Genomic DNA, 17845 nt, shown 5'->3' with positions numbered 1-17845 from the left:
GTCTCTCAGAATGGGAGCACAGGTTATAAAACATCTGAATAAACTTGAAGCACAGCTCATTTCAGATGACTTAGGCAAACTTTCAGATTCTTTTTTTTAACATGTGAATGTGATTTAGTTCTTTTTGACAAATTTTTCAAAAGCTAAGTTTCAAAGAGATCTGATATTGCTTGAATAAGTTTTGCTGTGAAAAAAATACCAATTTTACACACAAAAAGCACATGTTGTATTATTCCATTTATATCAAGTTCAAAAATAAGCAAAATCAATCTATGTTGCTGGAAATCAGGATAATGGCTTCCTTTGGGGGTTGAGACCCAGAGGGGGGCTGGGGAGGCCTTGGGTGCTGCTGGTTATGTGGGTGTGCTCTCATTGAGCTGCACACTCGGGATTTGCACACTTTTCTGTAAGTATGTTATACTTTGATAAATGTTCAAAAATATTAATTTTAAAAGTGAATTTTTAAAGTGGATAATTTTAGCCAGTGGAAATATAAAATTAATTATTTCTCATCTGTGAACTATGATAATCTATGTATAACACAGTCTCCACATTATACTTCATACAGTTCACAGGAAAGAGAAAAAAACTAGTGATGATGAATAGCACTATTTTTACACATCTCGGCCTCTTCCAGTTCTGTCTGTACTCACCGTTCTCTTTGTAGCCCATGCCCAGGATGACTTCAGGTGCCCGATAATACCGCGTTACCACGTAGGGGGTCATCATAAAGTTGGTGCATGCTGTGCGAGCCAGGCCAAAGTCAAGGATCTTAAGGGTACAGTCTGACTTTACTACAATGTTGCTAGGTTTCAAATCCTAGGGCAGAAATGGTTTAAATTAATAAAAGGAACCAAAAGCATGCTAAGTAAACAATCTCACATTGGTAAGGATTTGTGAGGTATATGAGAGTGCTGGGAGAAGGAGGAAAGTTAGAATTGAACCCTGGGATTTTGGAACCATTTTGGAAAATCCTACTCTCATATTGAAACTAATACAAATCAGCCTAGAGAGGCCAGATGGTTGCCCTTACCCCTGTGTGGAAACCTTCATGACACTCCTTTGCTTAAAACCTTCTGAGAGCTTCCACAACACCCTCTCCTCCCTCGCTCCACGCCTGGTCATCCTTCAGTTCCCAACACTCTGGCTCTTCCCTGCTGTCCAATACAAATATAACTCAATCCACATGTGTAATTTACATTTTCTAATAGCCACCTTAAAAAAAGTGACTAGAAAAGGTAAAGTTAATTTTAATATTTTCCTTTACTCCAATACAGTATATTTCCAGAGTATTCATTTTAAAATGTAACCAACATATAAAAATTATTAATGAGATATTTTACATTCTTTTTTTTTGGTACTGTCTTTGAAATCCAGTGTTTATTCACAATTATAGCCACATTCTGAGTACTTACTAGCCTCAGGTGGCTAGTGGCTATAATACTGGACAGCACATGGCTAGACTTCTCTGATCCTGGAATCTTCCAAAGGCTTCTTCTTTCCTTGGAAGAAGAATCTCATGATTACCAACCCCAACTTCCCACCCTTCCCTGGGACCTACCACTCCCCACCACACATACTACCCTCAGAGTCCCTCCTCTGCCCCTCCGAGCATGGGCTCTGTAAGAGGAGGCCTCAAGGGCCTCTCTGTGCTCTCAGCTCTCAGCCCAGAGTCCGGCACAGCAAACTCTCAGAAAATGTTTGCTGAGTGTACACATCATACTCCACCACACTCTCAACACAACCTATCACTTCTGCAGTTTTTTCCTTCATAACTCTAGGGACTTTCTCCATGGTGATCCCCCACATCCCAGACCCTTCCTCAGGCCACAGGAATTTGACTCTTGCCTTGGACTCCAGCCTGCAAACTCACCCTAGAAACTATGACTTCTAAACAATCCACATCTATTCTTTTCACAAGCGCTTTCCAACGTGTAGCTACAACGTCAAACTGCCAAGTCACACCACACAGTAAGGCCGTCACTTTTAGTGACGTTTCAGGCCCAGCACCTGGCTGAAACGTTCCAATCGATGTGTCACCAACGGGCATAGGTGTGCCTTGAGTGACGGCTGCCAAGTGTTATTGGGATAAGCAGAAAAACACTTAAAAATTACATCAGCTAAAATTATGTTTCATTACTGCTAAGCGCTCTCTTTCTAAACATCCGGAATTCAGTAAAATATAACTTATAAATATATATCACTTAAAAACATAATTAAAATTCCCACCAAGCCCATGCAGATGCACTGGTCCCTGGCTGGCCCCAGAGCACTTCCGCTGTGCATGTCCCGATGTGGAGATGTGCTGCGGGGAGCACTGCCAACTCACCCACAGCTGCTATTCTGCACAAAGGAAAGTGAGCGAAGAATCAGCCCCACGCTCAAACCAGTGACCCCTTCCTGTGAGAAGGCAATAATGCAGCTAAGGTAAAGCAAACCAATCTGTTTCTAGGTTCCCCTTTTAAAACCAAAGAATATGGCAAGAACAGGCATTTCAGAATACAAATTACTAACACATAAAATAATGCTCAATTTCATGAAAATTAAAAACCCAAATGACAAGGAACAATTTTTAGTCTCTCTTCTGGCAACGAGGAAAAGAATGGCAATATCCAGTGCTGGAGGAAGAAGCAGAAACAGACCCTTCCTTACACTGTTGGTGGGGACGTCAATAAGTGCTTTCTTTTTAGGAGACTGATTTTTTAAAAAATTTGAGATGTCTATACTTTACCACCAGCAGCCCCTGAAATCCAACCTGGCCCTGAACTAACACAGAGCCACATGAACAAGGATGATCAGAGTAGTGCCGCCAGCCAGTCTGATGAACTGCTGCGTGATTAGAAAACATGCCCATTCCAGCCACCTCCACCTGTCAGAAGATTGTCCTCTTGCACTGATTTTGTTGGAACAATGCACTTTACTGCCATCTGCTGGAAAACTATGATAACAAAATGCAAACCAAGCTGTCAAAGGTGTGGATTGTTGTCCTGGCAGGACTGGGAGAGGCAGCCCCGCCTCCCAACGCTTGCCGATGGGAAGGTGCTTAAAGAGGTCTCAGGGCGCCTGAGGGCTCCCCACATGCACAGCTGCTCTCCCATCAGTCTCCACACACAACCAGAAGCAGCTTTCCATAAACGAACTGGACTTGTAGTTTGAAGATGGCAGAGTAAAGACAGTTCTGCCCCTTCAAATCTTGAAAACCATCCCGAACAAGGAAAACAAGAAACACACTTTAAAATAAAAATGACACCTAAATTTGGGGGCTTGACCCAGAGTGCGGGGATGGCATCCCTGGGGCAGCCAATAAGGGTGCACGAAATATCTGCAACCAAAAAAGGGCAAGAGCAGAGGAGTGGAAGGTTGAGGCCGTTGCTATTCCTGGTCAGTTCTTGGTCTAGAACCCACTGACTGAAGAGGTGTCCTAAGAGGGAGAACCCTGCACATTGTAACAAGCGTCCACTGCCTTGATTTCCCCACAGGTACCTATGACCCCTTACTCAGGTGACTGTACCTGGGAACAGCAGACATTTGGAGAAGTATTAGACACAAGTTCTAAGTGGACACTGAAAGTCAAAGACTCAAAGCAACATCATGCCTCCTCTAGCTGGTGGTAGGGGGTGAGTTGTGGAGGCCAGGTAATAAATGGAGACTGGTCCAGATCTCTTCCAGCTATATTATGATACAGGCCTAGGGCAAAACTGTGAAAGAATATTGCTGTTCATCTCACATGAGTATGAATGGTTTCTGATCGTCTTTTCTAATCAGTATGGAAGAATGCATCTGCCCAGTCAAAGGCTACATGCCACACCTGAGGCCGTATTAATCTGCTCTAGCAACGACACCGTGTCCAGCACAGCAGCTGCAATCAGGCCTGCTGATCAGCTAAGGCTCGATGGTCTACATTGTCTAGCATCCATCTAGTTTCTTCAAGGGCTGGACTAGTGAATTAAACTGAGCTATGAGGGACCACCATCCTCGCATTCTTTAGGTTTTAATGGCAGCATTAATCTCCTCCATTCTCCCCCACCTCCCAGAGTTCAATAATGTTTCTGATGTACTATCTTGAGGGGGGCAGTTTCAGGTTTCCGCTTGGCCTTCCCCATCATAACTCTTACCTCACAGACCAGAGAACAAATGTAGGGGTCACTCTGCTAAGAGTATCAACTGCCAACTTTATCAGTTCCAATCACACACTCGAGGACTGGGGAGATGACTTGGGTGGGTCCATGGACCCAGTGGCCCATTGTGAGCCACCAGACTTAGACCCCTCAGGAATGAAGGTCTGGGTCACACTCAGGGAAGGCACAGAGACCTGCCAAGGTGATGGCTGAGGGTATGAATAATGGAGAATGGAGAGAATGAGTACCTGTTGTGGCTCCCAGGTCAACTGTAGTGAAAGGGGCTATAGTTGGTCCCTTCCCCTCAGGAAGGGAGGCCCACGGGGAGCCTGAGGGGGCTGCTCCTGACCTGTGTGGAGAAGCAGAGCTGAGGGGGGCAAGGGTGGATGGTGGTAGCCATGAAAATTTCTTCCTGGCTCTCTGCTGTGGGAGTGCAACTGACAGACACCCCACTGAGGTATCCTGACCCTCCCCTCTGCTTATGACAAGGTCACACACCCCACAGTGGCTCTTGGCTAATGACTGCATGGGGAAGGAGGTCCATTCTTATGAGACACCAGATTCCTCTGACGGGCAGCTCCCAACCCTCCTTCGTGCCCTCTCTACTCCAAGGGGTCAGACTGGGCTGACCCCTGTCAGCTTCCCCACCTCCTCTGACTCACTCCCTCTGTTCTTCCTCACAGGCCTTCTCCCCATGCATCTCTTGCATGTCTAATGCCATCATGGTACACTAATGTCTTCAATGAAAAACCCCACATGCTCTATGGGGAGGGAAGGCAGCAGAGAGGAATAAATGACTTGGCTGAGTGGAGTAAATTCCAACCTCAGTGAGTGGCCCACAGTGAAATAATGTGGACCACAACACCTGGGAAGGGCTTAGGAATTGAACGACAAGTACTGTGGAAGGCAGGATGGGGCAGGGAGCAGGACACTGAGGGATCTGGGGTGGGGGAAGGTTCACAGAAAGGTAAAGGTAGACCTCCCAGATCCACACAGAGGTGTTGGTTCCTCCTTCACTCCTACTGGCCTATTATCTAGAAAAACTGAAACCAAGTTTCCAGACTCAGGCCTCAAGCACAATACCAACAGATTTGCTGGTATGAGGCACAGGAAGGGCATGGGTGAGGGGCCCAGCCTGAAGACAGGGCGCTGTAGTGAAGGTCTGCATTTTGCCACATGAGAACCTCAGCCCCACCCCACACAGCCTTTCATACCAGCAGCAGCCAGACTGCTCTCCCTCAGTCAAGAGACCGGAGCCTTTTCTAGAGAAACTAAATGATGTCCAGAGAAAAGACCTGCAAACAGAGACACCTGTGGCTATGTGTTGCTCTAGAGAAAAACCCCTCGTTCAACAATCCCAACCGATGCACTTCCACTTGGCCTTCTAATGCTTCAGTCTTAAATAGGACCAGTGACAAAAGGTCACCAGACATTTGAGGAAAACCTCACATGTGACAGCGAGAGACCAAATGCACTAAAACAAACAAACAAAACAAAACAAAACAAAACCTCAGGGGAAAGAAAAACACTGCAGGCAGCAATAAGAAACCTTCAAAGGGACTTCCCTGGCAGTCCAGTGGTTAAGACTCCACGCTCCCAATGCAGGGGGCATGGGTTCGATCCCTGGCCGGGGGACTAAGATTCCGCATGCCACACACAGCGTGCCTAAAAACAAACAAAAAAACCCAAAAAACAAACTTCAAAGAAATTCTAGCCTTGTAGAGATGACAGTGCCTCCATGCAGGAAGAACAAAATGCTATTTACAATAGCCAAGACATGGAAGCAGCTCAAGCGGCTATCAACAGACGACTGAATAAGAAGATGTGGTATGTGTGTGTGTATATGTATATACACACACAATGGAATATTACTCAGCCATAAAAAAAGGAATGAAATACTGCCATTTGCAGCAACATGAATGGATCTAGAGAATATTATGCTTAGTGAAATAAGTCAGAGAAAGACAAATACTATATGATATCACTTGGAATCTAAAAAATGATACAAATGAATATATATACAAAACAGAAACAGACTCACAGATATAGAAAACAAATTTGTGGTTAACAAAAGGGAGAGGGAAGAGGGGTATGGGATTAACAGATATAAATTAACAGATACAAATTAGGGGTATGGGATTAACAGATACAAACTACCATATATAAAGTAGGTAAGCAACAAGGAAATACTGTATAGCACAGGGAATTACACCCATTACCTTGTAATAACCTGCAATGGAATGTAATCTGAAAAAATACTGAATCACTATGCTGTACACCTGAAACTAACACAATATTGTAAATCAACCATACTCCAATAAAAAAAAGAACAAAATGATATAAAAAAGAACTTTTAAAGATAAAAAAGAGCTCCAACTAACTGGTACTTCAGAGAAAGACAGAATAAAGAACACAGTAAAGAAGGCATTCTGAAAGAAATAATAAAAATTTTCCAGAACTCTATGGCATGTTCTTCCAGACTGAAGTGCCCACCAAGTGCCCACCACAATTAATGAAAAAAATTTCCATATCAAGGCATATCATCCTAACATTTCAGAATACAAGAAATAAAGAAACTTTAAAAAATGTTTCCAGAGATAAAACAAAACCCAAACCAGGGCACTTGCAAAGGATCAGTAATAAGAATGGCATTAGAAAGTTCAAAAGCTATACAACACTACACTACAACAGGGTACTGTATTTACACCTTAGAGGGGAACTGATTTGTAACTAAGAATTTTATATCCAACAGAATTATTAATCATGTGATAGGGCAGAATAAAGAGTTTCAGATATCTGAGGCCTCAAAAACTTTACTTCCCATGCACCACTTCTGGGGAAGCTATTGGAGGATGTGTCCCACCAAAACAAAGGAGAGATGGGGATCAGGAAGAGGGCTCCAACTCCAGAGAGAGGTGAAGGAAATCCCCAGGAAAATGCTGGGGCGAGGTCCAGGATAAGGTCTCTGCATCAGGTATGGGGGCAGCCAGTCCAGATGCGAGCAGGGCTGAGGCGCCAGGAGACGATCAAGGTGATGGAACAGCTAAGACATTTGGATGCAGTGAGAGAAGACTTAGATACCTGGCAGAAACCTTAGGGTTTAATTAGCAATAAGGACGTGGAAAACTGCTCTCTCCTTAAAACAAACAAACAACAAAGACCAAAACTCTAACAAATAAAAGACAAGTGTTGTTAACTCTAGGGACAAAAAGTTGAAAGGAGAAGAAATATAATCATGGTGCAAATATAGGCTTAGCTGTGAAAAGCGTTTATAGGGTCACGATGACGTAAAACACACTATGGACACTGATCCAAACCAATTACATTGTAACTATACTGGGAGGACAGGGGGACAGGAAAGGTGGCAGGTGAGGGGCACGATTGGTGAAAAAGAGCTAAATCAGTACCTTATGTCCCAAACTGAAGAAAGATCAACAAATAGAGATCTCATCATATTATTTCAAGATATGGAGATAAACACCAAAATAACAGCTAAAAGAACTGAAAGAATTTGTTCTGGGGAGACAGAAATAAGAGGGAGGAGGTGGGGGCTCTGTTTTAGTAAGTATTTGTAAAACTATTTGATCCCTGATAAAAATACAAAACAGATCGACCAACTTATTCAGCAAGTTGCAGAACAATATATGTACAAGATGATCCTGTTTTTGAAAAATGTAAGTTAAAAAGGACGTAAGTATAGACAGATATGCTGGTATTAGCATCAGTAAGAAGATGTGTCAGTGTAAAGTTAGGAAGGAAACACACCCAACTGCCATCACTGGCCTCCTCCAGGTGACAATGGAGGGCTGGGGACTTCCATTCAATTTTTTGAATTATACAAGGTAAAAACTGGTGGGATTACAGGTGTTTTATTTTTCAAGTAATTAAATTTTATGTTTAGAACGAAACCATCTTAGTAAGCAAAACCGAATGTTTGTATTTATGCCTATGGTATAGTATACAGAAAAAAGGACAGGAAAAGTTCACAGAAAACCGTTAACAGGCTAAAGGGATAACTGCGGTTCATCACCTCTTGGGACCTGGAGGGGTGGTGGGTGTGCAAACAGGTGCCTTATCTACCTGTCCCACAATGACCACGTGGTACTTTCACAGCAGACACAAAGTCTGGCAGACCCACAAATGTGTGAACAGGAGGGCATAAGACAAGGGGAGGGAGACCCAGTGGGGAGGTAAATGGGATGGAGAGGTGGTTGGCGGAATCATGCTGGGCAAACCAAAACTTCCTTGGACCTTCTGGTCCGCAGGCATGGGCCTAAACTGCAGGGACGGAACATCACCTAACAAAGGCACGTGCATGCTGCAGCTCTTACAAGGCCCCCTAAAACGGGAGGATATTGCTTCCCCATGTATGTCTGGGCCCAAGAGGGGAGATACAAGCAAGACAAACTGTTTCCTTTTACAAAATTAATAAGGCCTAACATAACGAAGCCTAATAATCTGGGAACTTATTCTCGGTTAAGACTTTAATACAAAATATATTTAAGAGAAATTAAGAGTGCCTTAATTTATATAAAGGTCTGTGAATGTTTTAGGAAGAGAAATAGAATGTTATGCTGGGAAATCTTTATTTTTAATTAAAAAGACTAGTGTTACTATTTTTAAAGCAAATTTGTCAACAGTATTTATATAATTTAAACTGAACACTTGGTGGCAGCAAAGGCTGTATTTTAAATGACTGAAGACTGGTCAGGAATTTTTGTGCCAGGCCCCCAGCAGGCACTGAGAGGGCCAGGACTGGCCTCAGGCTGCAGACCTCACTCAGGCCTCATGCTCACAAGGGGCAAGAGTTTGGGCCTCTCTGGATTGGTGGGCTCTGCTACTGTGTTAGGCCTCTGTTCAGTGGCTGTGATGGAAACAGCCTTTCCTGGCACCCAACAGATCCAAAAGAATTACTACTACTACACCATCAAAAATCTCTCTATTCTTTTTTGTATGAAAAGGCTTCATTGTTTTTGTCTCACTATCTTCTTCCCCCCACAGATTTCAGTTCAGAGAAAATACAACTTCTTGCTGTTGAAACATAATATTGAAAGACAGTCTGTCAACAAAATTAGTATAGTAATAATTTAAGGAATGCTAAGAATGTTTTCAATAAAACTATATTATCTTTGCCTCTAGTCTCACTCAACATTATAGTTGCTAAAAAAAAAAACAAACAAAAAAACCAAACAAAAAAACACAACTCTATCATAATCTGCTCACACAGTAGTACAAGTGAAGAAAATAACAAAAACTCATAAAACCAGCTTAGAGAATATCTCTCTGGTTTTAAATATGTACCCCCTGACAGGCAACACCATCATTCAAATTCCAGCCTTGGCCTAGTCAAGAGGTCTGCTTGGAGCCTTTCCAAAAGCTCCCACCAGTATGGCTGGGATGCTGGAGTGGTAGAATTTTACGATGTAAGCAATGAACACTTGGGCCATAATTCACGTAAGACTTCTCAAGCAACTGTATCATATACTACTTGGCTCTAACTTTCCCCCACCCCAAATCCAAATTCCTTGCTCACTAAAAATGGGATTTCAAATATGGAAAAACTATTAACACCAGGTAAATCTGGGTAACGAGTAAAGTTCTTTGTCCTATTCTTGCAATTTTTCTCTAAGTTTTAAGTTACTTTCAAATAAAAACTTAAAAAAAAAAGAAGTATTCTTCTGCAGTACTAGTCTAAACAGCTGGCTCATGCCTGCATCCAGGGTGGCTCACATGGGCCCAGGCAAACCAGGCATTCCACAAATGTCTTCTAATCTCAACTATATTTGGAAGAGTAACATGATCCCATAGTTTATTTGGATTTTCAACACTGACAAACTTTTAAAGAATATTATGTTCTTTTGTAACTGGAGATTATGACAACGAAATGATTGTGATTAAAAAACAAAACAAAACAATATGGTATCACTACTTACTCTATGAATTATACCAGCTGAATGTAGATGTTTAATACCACAGAGCATCTGGTAAAGAAGGTAGGACATTCTTTCATGGTCCAACTCCATATGAATAACCTGACATAAGTTAGCATCCATTAATTCCATAACCAAATACCTGAGGAAATAAATGATCAGCCATGTACACATGAAAATTATCCAAAATTCCTCTATGGTTATTGAACTAGAATTTTTATGAAATAGTAATAACTTCCCACCTAGTCACTGCACTGGCTAAAGTAAAAAGATAACTTGTTTTCCCTTAACATTTATAAGGTATCTTGAAAAGAAGCAAATGTATAATGAAAGTTTGTAAAAGTTTTCAAAAAATAAAAACAACTAACAACAAAATGCCTTTCAAGTTAAATACAAAACAATTTTTATATCATAGTAAATAGAATCTCAAACATTCAAATTATCCTATATTTAAAAATTTTTGCTATTGGATCATTCTTACCAACATAGAAACCATGCTGTTATTGCTCTCATCTTAAGAAAACTTTTGACCTTACTTCCCCCACCAGCTACCATCCTATATTTTTGCTCCCTCTGCAAGCAAAACTCCCCAAAGAGGTGTCTATACTTATCATCTCCAATTTTTCCTCCCATTTTTCCTTAATCCCACGTTAATCAGGCTTTTGCCCCCACCACTTTGCTGAAACTGTCCTCAAGGCTCCATGTTGGCCTTCCGTGCTGCTAAATCCAATGGCCAGTCCTACAATCCTGGCTGACTGTGCCTTTCTCCTATCCCCAGCTTCTTACTGTTGAAGTGCCAGCACTCGGTCCTTGGTCTTCTTTTCTCTAACTGTACTTACAATCTTGGTGATCTCTGGTCTCTGGTCTCAAGACTTTAAATACCATCTATAGACTGACAACTACCAAATTAATACCTTCAACCCAGACCCCCCTGCTGAACTCCAGGCTCATTTATCTAACTGCCTATTTCATAGTTCCACTTGGGTGTCCAATAGACATCTTGAACTAAAACTGAGTTCCTGATTCTACCCTACCCCGAAATCTGTTCTTCCTGTAGCCTTCCACATCTCAGTTGAGAGCACTTTTATCCTTCTGGTGCTCAGGCCAAAACTCGAAGTGTTGTTCTCAGCTCCTCTTTCTCTCATACCACACATCCTCTCTAGGAGCAAACACTGGGGTTCTACCTTCAAAACAGCGTCAGCATCCTATCTCTTGCCTTTACCATCACTATCACCCCTCTGGTCTAAATGCAGCCATCATAATCTCTCACCTGAATTGCTGCAATAGCCTCCTGACTGGTCTTCTGTGTTCTACCCCTAACAGTGGGTTCTCGACCCAGAAACCGAAGTTATTCTTTTAAAACATAAGTCAGATAAGCTCACTCTTCCTGCTGAAAGTCTTACTGACTTGTAAAGGGAAATCCTTACAATGGCCTAGAGGCCCAGCAGTGTCTGGCCCTGTCACTTCTTTGAGCCCATCTCTTCAACTTTCCTCTGCTTCCTCTGATCCAGCCACACTGGCTCTTGCTGTTCTTAGAACACACCAGGCACACTCCCCCTTCTGCTCCTTTACACTGCCTGTTCCTTCTATCTTGATACTACCCTCCCCCAAATATCTGTAGGACTAACCCCCTCACTTCCTTGAAGGCTTTCTTCAAATATCACCAATCCAGTGAGGTCCTTCCCTAACTACCCTACTTAAAGTTGCAACCTGACTCTTAACGCCCAGCACTTCTGATCCCCCTTACCCAGCTCCATTTCTTCTACATTTGCCACACATCCTAATGAATGACATCATTTCCTTATTTGTTATGTTGACTGTCTATCTTCCCTGGCTTTCCTGCAAGCTCTAGGAAGAAATATGACCACCTGCAATTCTTAAAAAATGGAAGGGATTTTTGCTGTTTTGGTCACTAAAGTATGTCAGGTTCAAGAGAGTGCCTAGCACACGGTTGGCAATCAAATATTTGTTTGTTTTTTTTTTTTTTGGCCTCACCGTGTGGCTTGCGGGCTGAAAGCATGGCGTCCTAACCACTGGACTGCCAGGGAATTCCTGGCAATCAAATATTTGTTGAATGAATGAATGAATACATGAATAAATTTAGGATAAAGTTGTGCATTATATCTCAATAATAAATTAATATTTCATTTCATCATTACTAAGATAATTCTATTTCAGATTTTGGAAGTTTAATGACTTACCCATTTCAAATAATAATTATAAACACCTAAACCCTACAATCTTGGCTTTCAGGGGACTAGAGAAAAACATGTTATATTTTATATTTCAGTAAAGGAAATCAGCAGCATTAATGGCACTGTCTGCTCTGAAGAATTATTTTCAGTCATCCTTTATCTGTTGTAGAAATGATAACCATCTAGGCACAAATAGTTGAATATTATTATTCATTTTCCTTAATATTCTCTTCCACAGAGAAAAGTGGCTAGGATAGCACTTAAAAATGTGTTCTCACCTATATTTCCTAAGTAAAAAAAGCAGTTACTTTCTTTTCTAAATTTTCAGTCTTTGATGAGCAGTGTATTACTGAATAAAAATTATACTTACACATCTTGAAATTCTTCTAGAGTTTTTTGTGGTGTAAACACATTTAACAAACTAATTATCTGAAAAGAGAAAATTATATCTCAGCATGTCAAATGACTCTACTTGATTATAAAAATTAAGTTTAACATTAAAGTGTATTAAAACTACAAAAAAAATCACAGCAGAGCTTTGTATTTATTATTATTGTTATTGCTTTTACCAAAACATTCTATTACACAGCATTTGAAAAAAGCTAAATGATTAGGATTCTCATCTTGGAAATAATATGCACTTTTAATCAAATCACGTTTATGTGTCCCCAGTAACTTATTATTATAGAATTTTAACACATAATGTCTTTCTAGCTCTGAACATAAAAAAGTAGCAATTACAAGTAGAAAAACACTAAATAAAGCAATATGTTAACTCTGAAAACTTAAATACAATATGCAAATTTCTAAAAAGTTTTGAAATGTGAAGGCTAAGCTTATATTTTTGGTATGATAAAGATGAAATGCCTCATAGTATTACCTATTTACATTACCTTTACGTAAGGAGGATTCAAGAACTGACCCCACCACAGGCCTTGGTCCTGGCACCCCAATAGTTAAACAATGAATTCTGCTGCTTGAGCATCAAACACACGTCCTCAATCATTTCAAATGACTGAGGGAAAGATGAATTATTCAGTATATAGGATTGGAGTGGCTGGCTAGCCAAGGGGAAAAAAAACTAGATTCATACTTCAATCTTTACACCAAGATAAACTCAAAATGGAACAAAAATTTAAATCTAAAACATGAAACCATGAAACATTAAAATATGAATAAACATTTATACAATTCTGGTGTAGAAAAGCCTTTTCTAAGCATGGCAGGAAACCTAGGAGATTTGATTATGTTAAACAACAACAACAAAAGTCAGTATGACAAAAACAACCTAAATTAGGTCAGATGGAAAAGAAGTGAGGGTTGACAGCTTTAATATACAAAGATCTTCTATAAATGCATAAGAAAGAAACCAACAGTCCTAGAGAAAAATGGACAAAGGCCATGAAAAACAAACTCTCAAGAAATAAAAATAAATGGCTAATAGAGATATGGAAAGAAAATCAACCTCACAAATAAAAATAAGGTATCATTTGTCATCTATCAGTTTGGTAAGGTAAAACAAAAAATCAACAATATGTAGCTCTGGGGTATTTTGAAATAAAAGACATACTCAGATACTCAATAAAAGTATAAAATTGACAGTCTTCCTTGAGGTTAATTTGTCAGTATATATTATTAAAACCAAAAGTGTGCATAGTCTTTGACCCAGCAATCTTGGCCAAGGAATTCACCTGGACAAGTGTGCAAAGATGCAATGTATAAGGATGTTCACTGCAGCACTGCTTATAATAGCAAAAAACTGGAAACAATCTAAATATCTGATAATAGGTGATTGGTTAATTGAATTACTGTGCATCTGTACTATGTAGCCATTTAAAAAATGGTTTATATCTATGTTCATTAATGTATATGAGATCTAGCAACATTCCACTAGGGAAAAAGCAGGATGCATAATAACATAACTGCGCTTATTTATGTATGTGTGTACATATATGCATAAGAATGCTCACCAAAATGTTAATGATAGTGACCTGTGGGTGGTGGGATTCAAGGATTTTTCTTTCTTGTTTATACTGTTTGAATTAAAAAAAATAATAAACATATTTTTTTGTAACCTGAGAAAAAAACTTTTTTACTTTTTTTTTAAACCTGTAAAATAAAGCATGCACTGGAGAATTTAAAAACAAACTCAAAACACAGACTCAAAAGATTGAACCTATCTTAGTTTTGTGTTTAATGGCCCTACACCAGAAAAATCCAGCATAAATGTTACAACAAAAGGAGCCATATAGAGTTGAGTGTACTTTTAAATACTTATCCCCCCCACCCCATAATAAAAAGAGGTCACATGGGAGGGGATCTCCAAAGCCCCTGCCAGACTTAACATTTTATAATTTTATAACCTGGCAAGGTTATCAAAATCATGTTCAAAATAATGCTCAGGCATCAGTAGTAGAACATAAAATGTGCCTGAGTACCTCATTTTCTAGAGATACACTGTTTTTCCTTAAAATTTACAATGCTTTGATTTCTGTAGAGATGCCAAGTACAACTATCTTGAATATAACATCATCTAATAACATTTATTTGAATAAATGTGAATATGTAAAAGCTACTTATAGAACAACGTTGTTCTAAAAAGTATTTAGATGTTTCTCAATTTGCCAGGTCAATACTGTTGCCATTTTATACACAGGGAAACAGTGAAAACCAAATGGTCACAAGGTTAATTGACATTCCCATCCGTGTTGAGTGACCTAAATTCCTATGGACCATGGTGCCTCTTGCTGACTTCAATATCCCCAATGTTGATTAAAAATTCTGTCAATAAAATATAAGCATTTAAATAGTATTTTTATCACTAGTTTACCCTAGGTCTAAGCTCATTGTATCTCCAAAGACCCAGATGATTATGACAGCATTGACAACATTAAAGTATTAGAGGAAACATAGACATAACTTACATTTTTATGATTGACACATTTTAAGAGGACAAGTTCACGATAAGCTCTCTTTGCATGAGTCTGATTCTGAAAAGGACGGCTTAGTTTCTTGACTGCAACATTTATCCCAAGAACTGTATCAAAAGCAGCACTATAATTAAGAAATATAATAGGCAACCCATTAGGATGATTTTGGAATATACAGCAATGCAGAATGTACATTCAATGTATTATTTTTTTAAATGAATAACAAATAAGGAAAAATCTGCTTGCTTCCACTCTGGTACTTCTGCACATTAAGAGCAAGGTGAGCTGGCTGAGAGTGCAGGACAAACGGACTCCTCTGCAGAGGCGCCACCATGGCAGCTGAAGCTAGGATGGGATTCAGCAATCCTTTGCACATGGACGTCTCATTATATTAGTTGAGATCATTATGTTCAGAACCAAGTAATTTAATACAGAGCATGTAAGACTGCTCAGGAAACAAAATCTTCAGTTTAAATATGCCAATAAGTTGAAAAAAAAGTCACTGGTATCACAGAGTAAAATATAAGTATATTCTGGAGTATCACAGTGGAGAAAATGGTTTGAACTCATGAGACGGATATAATAAATCTAAGTTTTGATTGATTGTGTTTTTCCCAGATGTAAGAATCTAAAAAGAAAACAGAAGCCAAAATCTCAGCTCATGGTAAATCCCCAAGATACAAAATCCCTAACATAAGCAATTGCTATATATAAAATTCTGCTAGAAATACCTCCTCATACTACTATGGTAAGAAATAAAATCTTCTAGGGGCTGTGTTTCCAGAATCTCAAGTTCCCAGCTGAAATTTATGATTGATTTTCCTCCAGAAAATAGACAGGAAAAATTGAGTACCTTCTGTACTAGTTTCAAGCTAGCACTAACAGTATGATTGCTGTCACTGTTACCTTTTGGCTCCTTATCAGGGGTTAAAAGCTGCTAAAGACCATCTGAGAACCTAAGCACCATTTAAAATACTGTTTCTGTTTATTTATTCTATTCAGTTTATAACACTGTTTGCATTTATTCACTTCTATTAATTTTTTTTTGCCAAAAAACCCAAACTTAATTCAATTTTAACTTTTTTAAATTGAAGGCTGTCTGCTGTAGCATTTGGTTAAGAATTATTAGAAGTTTCATGTTACTTTGGATTACTTTTTCTTTAATTCAGTTCACATTATGTGTTCATGTATACACAGATGTAAAATCACATGCCCAGGGACTTCCCTGGTGGTCCAGTGGTAAAGAATCAGCCTTCCAATTCAGGGGACTTGGGTTCGATCCCTGGTTGGGGAACTACGATCCCACATGCTGTGGGGCAACTAAGCCCGTGTGACACAACTACTGAGCTCATGTGCCGCAAACTGCAGAGCCCACGCGCTCTGGAGCCTATGGGCCACAAGTAGAGAGAAGCCCGCATGCCACAAGGAAAGATCCCGCACGCCTCAATGAAGACCCTGTGTGCCACAACCAGGACCTGACGCAGCCAAAAAAATAATAAAGAAAATAAATAAATTAATTAAAATCACATGCCCATATTCAAATGTAATATTCATATGGATTATAAAATGTTAAAAATAAATCTATTTGTGAAACAAATCATTAATTAATACATACACATGTGATTTGTACTTATATATATATATATTTCTCAGTCTTGAGAATTTAAAAACAGACACCCCTTTTTTGGTCTCAAAAGTTTTTGTCCAATGAGCCAAATGGACCAATTCTGAATATCTGAGCGGACTCATGCTTCCCCATTCCTAGTTCCAACTCCAGGAGTAGCTACCTTCAGTTATTCCTGGCTTTACTTCTTTTAGTAATATCTCAACTCCAAAGAATATACTTTTATCACTATTTCCTCATTTATCAACTTCAGAAATTAGCTATTTACTCCCCGTTATGAAAACTGAGGATTTAGTCACTTAGTTGAAACCCCCAACTCCTCCTAGTTTTTTGTTCTCATGTTATTTTTAACTTTTCCCTTGGTCACCCTTGTAACTTTAAATAACATGCCTAAACTTGTTGCATCAACTTTCAAAGGAATCTCTTGCTCCCCACTACGTAAAATGAGAATATTACACTTCATCTCCTTTTTCCTCCAGCTCTCTAATCTCTTTTCCTCCAATTTCTGTCTTAAATGGTCAAGTTTAATAACACATCTTTCAATCTCTATAATTAAATCTTCTGTGTTTCTTCCTTAGGATGTGTCTAAAAGTTGAAAATCAACTTACAGAGTGTATGTATGTATGTGCACACATGTAAACATTACTAATTTCAGAGCGAGGATTACATTTCATTTCTAAAGATCACATGACCCTTGCCACTCATAAGAGAATGTGATTGTTTCCACCATTAAGGTTAAATGGATTCTCTTCTAACATTCCATAAGTTCTCAAACATCATGCCACTTTAAATTTGTTTTTTCTTAGATCATGACTTTTTCTAACTTTTCTACCACAAGTTTCTAATAAACGTTTTTTTCTTATTAAGAGAAGACAAATATACCTCTTTAGAGCCTGTCACTAGTACTTCTTACCTTCTTACTCACATTATCTATTGTTTGGAATCTATTCCATTTTTGGGGAAGACATTTTTCTTGGGGTTTCAAGGCCTGATGTGTAGCTATCGCCCTGGTATTTCTTTTCTCTGGCTTCCACTGTTTCTGGTGTTA

At 39.5% G+C, this 17845-nt stretch overlaps 1 protein-coding gene across 4 annotated transcripts in view; it reads right to left on the bottom strand.

Annotated features, from left to right (window-relative positions):
• The window catches only part of MAPK9 (mitogen-activated protein kinase 9), a 58395-nt gene that overhangs the window by 12575 nt on the left and 27975 nt on the right, over window positions 1–17845 (bottom strand). For all 4 annotated transcript variants that reach the window (XM_059917888.1, XM_059917889.1, XM_059917887.1 and 1 more), the window contains 4 exons: window positions 15168–15297; window positions 12614–12672; window positions 10052–10190; window positions 654–819 (listed from right to left, as the gene is read on the bottom strand). In XM_059917888.1, the coding sequence (XP_059773871.1) occupies window positions 654–819; window positions 10052–10190; window positions 12614–12672; window positions 15168–15297 (494 nt within the window). The remainder of the gene's footprint in view (window positions 1–653; window positions 820–10051; window positions 10191–12613; window positions 12673–15167; window positions 15298–17845) is intronic.

Source organism: Balaenoptera ricei, chromosome 3 (genome assembly GCF_028023285.1).
Source record: "Balaenoptera ricei isolate mBalRic1 chromosome 3, mBalRic1.hap2, whole genome shotgun sequence".
Classification (NCBI taxonomy): domain Eukaryota; kingdom Metazoa; phylum Chordata; class Mammalia; order Artiodactyla; family Balaenopteridae; genus Balaenoptera; species Balaenoptera ricei.
This window is presented reverse-complemented; position numbering and strand designations above follow the sequence as displayed.